The following is a 6,000-nucleotide window of genomic DNA, read 5'->3' on the forward strand; positions in this document are numbered from 1 at the left end:
AGTAAAAGTGTGTAGCAACACGAATATGAATTTGAAACCGTTACATGAAAGCAACACGTTCATCCTATAGGTCCTCTTCTTGACCTAACAGCTGCAAGAATCAAGTACCGATTCAATTCACTCCGAGACTACTTTCATTTCTCTCCATCAACAAGATATTTCGTTCGTTTTGTTTTTCATTACTTCTACCACATCCAGATGTTTATTCCTTTGATTTTACTTCTCTTAGAGAGAAGCTCCAGCTCTGATTTATTCATCAAAATCTCATGATTCGCAATTCCTCAATACCAACAGAGAAGACAAGGTATGCCATTGCTAAAGGCTTCAACAAAAGCCGATCTTTTTTTTTTTATTTTGAGTTTTCTTGCTATCAATGGGACTGACTAGAAGTCCTAGAAGAGAAAATTCCCCGGTAATCAACTAGCTTTTCATTCGCTGAACCATCCGTTGAACTTGGAATTTCACTGCCCTGTATTAGGTGAAAAGCTGATATTTTACTTTTTAAGGAATTTTCTTGGGAGAAAATATCCCGTTACTATATTTTATCTTTTGTTACTTATTTTATGTGATTAATAACCTTCCTTATTTTCAGGTTCAAAATATTTCTGTGTTTGTGTAAAATAATACCTGGTTATCCCTAAATCTGTGCATTTGTACTATTTAAGTTCATGACATTTTGGGACTGAAATGGAGTTCTGGAGATGATTATAAGACTTCATGTTCCATAACTAAAAAGAAAATCCTTTACGGAATGTCACAGGAGAGAAAAAGTAACCCAGGCCACTATCAGGAAATTTCGTCAAATTATTCTCTGGTGGCAGTAGTAATTTTCATTCATGATTTGAAGAGCCAGTTGCCATTATAATACCTACCTTTTAACTTCTTTTCCCAACTGCAAGTTTATGCCAAAAAAATATTTCATATTAATTTCCAAAATAACCAACTTTTAAATGTTATCTTTGCAGTTATTTTTCATCGATAGTGCTAAAATTCTCTTCCATTCCACTCTGTCGGCATTCTGGATACTTTCTCGTCACTGTCACCAATACACAAGTGCTCTGCAAGCATTAGTCAGTCCATGATCTACACAAGACAATTTTTCTTTCACTACTAATTTGTAACCGTATCTCTTCTCCATCCATAATGAATATTAAAATATAACCAATGAATACATAAGTCACCCTTGCTTACCGCCCACTTCTGCGTAAAACTAGGCTCTAACAATTACCTTCAGATACTTTATGATGTGCCTAGGAAAGGTGCATAACCAGTAATATATTTTTTCAGCCGAAAACCTTGAGCACCATAACGACAGAAGCACCAGACATACGTAATATATTCAAGACTATTTTGAACATTTTAAGACCTTGCTCTGTCAGAAGCTCAAATTAAATTCATTTATAGATTTTTACGGTCAAAACGTTTGAACAAAATAAGAGAGGGACTATCATAAATTAAGAACGATGTTGAAGACATTTTTTCGAACATTTTAAAAGCCTGGCGATGTCAGCAACTCATTAAAGTGACTCGGAATTATGTCGTGTGAAGTGCTGAAATGCGTATTAAGAAGCTAAAATCGGACTTTTTATTGATCGCTGTTATAATACCTCTATAATTAAAAAAAATAAGGAAATAAGGATGTTCACTTTGTTATGGTTCTATAACCCTTTTGTAGAGGGATTTCATATTTTCTCATAATATTTGAGTGGAGAAGCAAATAGCAGATTCTTCTCAAGTTCTCATAGATTTTTACTCCTTCCCACAAACTCTTATTTCCTCCAAAAAACTTTTTGATAACATTGGTCCCTTTCAGACCTCTCTCTCCTACAGGAGCCCTCCTCCCCCTTTCTTAGGCTCAGACCCTGACAATAGCTATGGAACACAAAGTTTAATTAATCTCCTGCCAGGACTCCGGCCTCCTCCTCCTCCTCCTCCTCCTCCTTTACCTCCTCCTCCTCCTGCTCCTCCTCCCCCTCCTGCTCCTCCTCCTCCTCCGGTGGGGAGATACCGGGCACAACCAACCACACTACTAAACTGCGAATGTGCTTGTGATGTTCAGTTTACCACTTGAGAATATGTGTCAAAAGGTGCATGTATTAACTGAAATAAGATGTTGAACCATGAAGTGACATGAAGACTAAAAAAAAAAAAAAAAAAAAAAAATCTGTGCAATTTGCAATGCTCACAATAATGATGTTTGTAAATATGTCTTTTTTATTATTTTTATCTGTTACTTAATCACAGTTTTAATTACAGGTACTAATATTACTACTGGTAGTTTCGCTGCCCTAAGTAATCATCTTAAAATAAAGAGGAAAACTTTTAATTAAACCAATGAGTGCTCTAAATATATTTCCATCGTTATCTAGTTGGGGTGGGGGTGGGGCGAACACTGCACATCATACAAGTGAAAAAAAACTATGAACCTGGATCTTTAAAAAAGCAGTATTCGTCATTCTTGATACGCAATAAGCTTCAATAAAGAAAAATTGTAGTGTTTTATGCTTTTCCAAATAAATTTATTTAGAGTATTAGAATCTACGAGAAAAGCTAATAGATTAAAGAAAACAACCACGAGCTTTAAAAATGAATCACTTGAACGGTTTCAAAAACGGTTTCTGTCTGATGGACGGCAATGTTACGACACAGTAGACAGTACATGCAATGCAAGCAAGCTCTTACGCAATCTAGTGAGTTCCGTACCGGAGAACTGGCAGACAGAAACCCGTGAACAAATCCGTGCAAGCTGAAGCGCACCCGTAGCGTTGGGAGAGGATATACAAGCTGCTTGCCACCTAAGTCGTCAGCTCGTGATGTACGCTTGTTCCGCGATGCTGCGTTTTTAGTGTACATACGTAGTTTCATTTTTTTTTTTAGCGTTTGCCATTTGATCAGCGTTCAGCGGTCAACCTCCAAAATTCACGCTTTATTCGAATAGATAGATTCACCGCTTTGTGGTCTTTTTTGAAGCTTCTTGGGTATCCGAATCGGACGAACTTGATGTAAACTGGATGATTAACCCCTATGACGCTGATTGATCGCTAATGATGTGGAGTAGTTACGCCCGTTTTCTGAAATGGTCTCTAGATCAGTTAACCTTCTATTCATCGTCGTGTACTCAAAAATTTTACATGTAGATCAGTATTTACCACATGACAGATTCCCCTAATAATGATGTAGCGGTTAATAAACGGTGAAACACCTTGTAGTTTCATAATCAGGACTTTTTTACATTAAAGGTCAGTAGTTAGTTCGTATAAATGGTCATGTAATTAATAAAATGTATGAATTAAATTAAATAACTGTAAAAAGACAGGTAGTTGGTTTAAATAAGGAATGTACTCATACACTGTAAACGGGTCGTTGCTGGTAGTTTGCACAGACTGGGTGTAATTCGTCCAATTAAATGTTCCTTAACAATAGTTACAATGATAAAGTCCCATTAATTACATCAGCCATGAAACCCCACACAGGTTGACGGATAGAACCGATAAGAATCCTACGATTTTTTTTTTCTCCTGGCTGCATCTTGGGTTCATTTTTCTATAACGGTGTCTAGGAAAGGCACAAAAAAATCCACTTACGTTAGGAATAGTAAATAATATAATCAAAAGTGAGCCTGTGACAGAAGGTCTGTGATTCATTTTACCAAAGTTTCTAATGAAGGTTGTTTTAGATTGCGTTGCTGATTTCATGATTGAGTGGAAACTTTTGTCCAGAGTTTCAAAGCAGATGTCCCATGTATTAAAGGATGTACCATGTTCATACATTATATATGATATTTGACAGGGGGGAAGAAACGAAAACTTTACAGGTTTCAAAATGACAAGTACATGTAGGGTACATAGGATTAGCAATAGCCATGGAATGTTCCCAATTTCGACCAGACGAAGCCTGCACGGCTCAAACAAACTAGTCCCCCTGGATGGTTTTCGATTTCGACGAGACAGCACCTTGAAGAGACTAATTAATAATCTGGCATCCTTAGGAAGTAGTTTTAGAGTTGGGTACGGAAAGAGATGCAGCCTACGAAACAGACACAGTACAGAAACATTGCTTTTAGAGATGGTAGGAGAGAGGAAGAACATAGTCTGCAGTGGTCGGAGAACGGTAGTAGAAGAATTGCTGTAATACTGCCCATTATTAGAAGCCAAAGGTCAGGTACAGGAAGATGTTTAGCCATAGAGTTAACAGGGTAAGAACTGCCAAGCACTCAATTAGGGAGAAAGTGTCTCTAGTCAAAACACATTTTCCATTACACCAAAGATTTTCCACTATTTTTCCTAGATGTACAAAACAATACCATCACTGATTTTTTTCACAGCCACTAAATATATTTTTGACATTTTTTTCAAAATACCATTTTTTTTAGACAGATATTTGTATGCATTGTCCTCTATGTGTTTTTGAGTACAATTTCCAAGAATCGGTACAACACTGCACAATTTTTTAATCAAAGTACATTTTTTACAGTACTGTGTAAGAACATTTAGAAATGACTTGTATTAGAGAACTTTAAATATGTTTCTTTCTTCACCACCTCTACTTTCTTCTTTCCCTTCTTCTTCGTCTTCTTCTTCTTCTTCTTTTCTTCTTCTTCTCTTCGCTGTGACTCACTTAGAAAACCGCATCCTTCCTTCCCTTTAGCGTAACAATAGAAATATCTGTCTCCAACTATAAAACCCAAAGGCCCTGAGTCACTTGCGGCCTCCTAACCTCACCACTGACATATAACCTCACTCTCTTCCCCAGCGAGCACTCCAGAAACGCGAGGAACAACAGGCGAGTTTGAACTTACAACGTCTGTAGAAGGGGATTGAGGGAGCAGAAGTAGGGCAAGAAAAAAAAAAATAAAACAAGTCTTATGATTATAAAATGGGCACACTTTTGTTTTTCGGTTTCGCTATGGAAGCCTCCACACACAATATTTTTTTTTTAATTACACGCTGCATCTCCATTAAGCTCACAAGGCCGCTACCGATATCTTAGGCCTGCTTGCTTTTCTGTCATTTTTTATTTGAATGGGAATGTTGGTTACTCTAAGTCTTAAAAAAAAAAAAAAAAAAAAAGGCTACCAGACTATGTTCATGCGTCCTGTACATGTGGACTGGTGTTTTTGGTCTGTCTTGAACCTCAAAAGCAGCTAACGGCATAAATGCAGCTGCCGAGATCGTAAAATGCTTTAAAGCACATATACTCTTTGGCCTGCAAATTTTGTTCATTTCTTGAGCGGAATCATAGCTTTATAAATGAACAAAAAATATTAAGCCCTATAGTGACAGGACCTCGGCCACGCTGGTATAGGACTGCCATGCAAGGTACTGCATTATTTCTTTGAAGTTTATTATACACATTAAAAGAAGCAGTGAACCAAAGGACTCGAACGCAACTAACCGCCTGTTCCTCTCGTCCTTCTCAATACAGAAAGCGCGCCTAGCTCGCATCCGAATAGCTAAGGCGTCGTCGGGAGCCGCCTTCGTCAGCAAGAAGAAAGCAGCCGAAGCCCGACTGGCCGCCCAGGAGAGCGGCCTGGAGATGGATGAGTTTACCAAAGAAGAAGACATCTTCGAGCTGCAGCATCATCACTTACTCCGTTGCCTTGAGAAAACCACGGTAAGGAACGCGTCGTCTCTTTTGTACACTCTCCCTGCTGAACTTAATTAATATCATTATTGCTTTTCAGGGTGCTAGATTTGTTTTTTGTTTAAGGAAAAGGTTCACAGAGACACACAGGAACTATGGAAGCATTACATTACCTGGTAAACTAAGGTGTAAAGTAGGATTTTGACTACGAAAATAAGATAAGTGACACAAGAACTGACAAGGGAAGAACAGCGTGTGTTTAGAAAGGGGATGGGTTATGTGGATCAAGTGTTTTTTATGAACGTTGTGAGAGAAGTTTGAAAGTAGAGGGAAAAATCTGTATATAGCACATATGGACCTAGCAAAAGCATATGCAAGTAATAAAGAAGCAATATGGAGGGTCCTGATGATGTATGA

General features: G+C 37.8%; 2 protein-coding genes across 3 annotated transcripts in view; one reads left to right on the forward strand and one right to left on the reverse strand.

The window, feature by feature from the left end:
* Window positions 1–6,000, reverse strand: part of LOC136847102 (AH receptor-interacting protein-like) — a 756,409-nt gene that overhangs the window by 547,410 nt on the left and 202,999 nt on the right. The gene's annotated exons all lie outside the window — the stretch shown is intronic.
* Window positions 1–6,000, forward strand: part of Shal (Potassium voltage-gated channel protein Shal) — a 387,602-nt gene that overhangs the window by 306,758 nt on the left and 74,844 nt on the right. Inside the window, exon 3 of the mRNA XM_067118408.1 lies at window positions 5,425–5,613. Within this exon, the coding sequence (XP_066974509.1) occupies window positions 5,425–5,613 (189 nt within the window). The remainder of the gene's footprint in view (window positions 1–5,424; window positions 5,614–6,000) is intronic.

The sequence above is a fragment of the Macrobrachium rosenbergii genome, chromosome 16 (assembly GCF_040412425.1).
Source record: "Macrobrachium rosenbergii isolate ZJJX-2024 chromosome 16, ASM4041242v1, whole genome shotgun sequence".
Lineage (NCBI taxonomy): Eukaryota > Metazoa > Arthropoda > Malacostraca > Decapoda > Palaemonidae > Macrobrachium > Macrobrachium rosenbergii.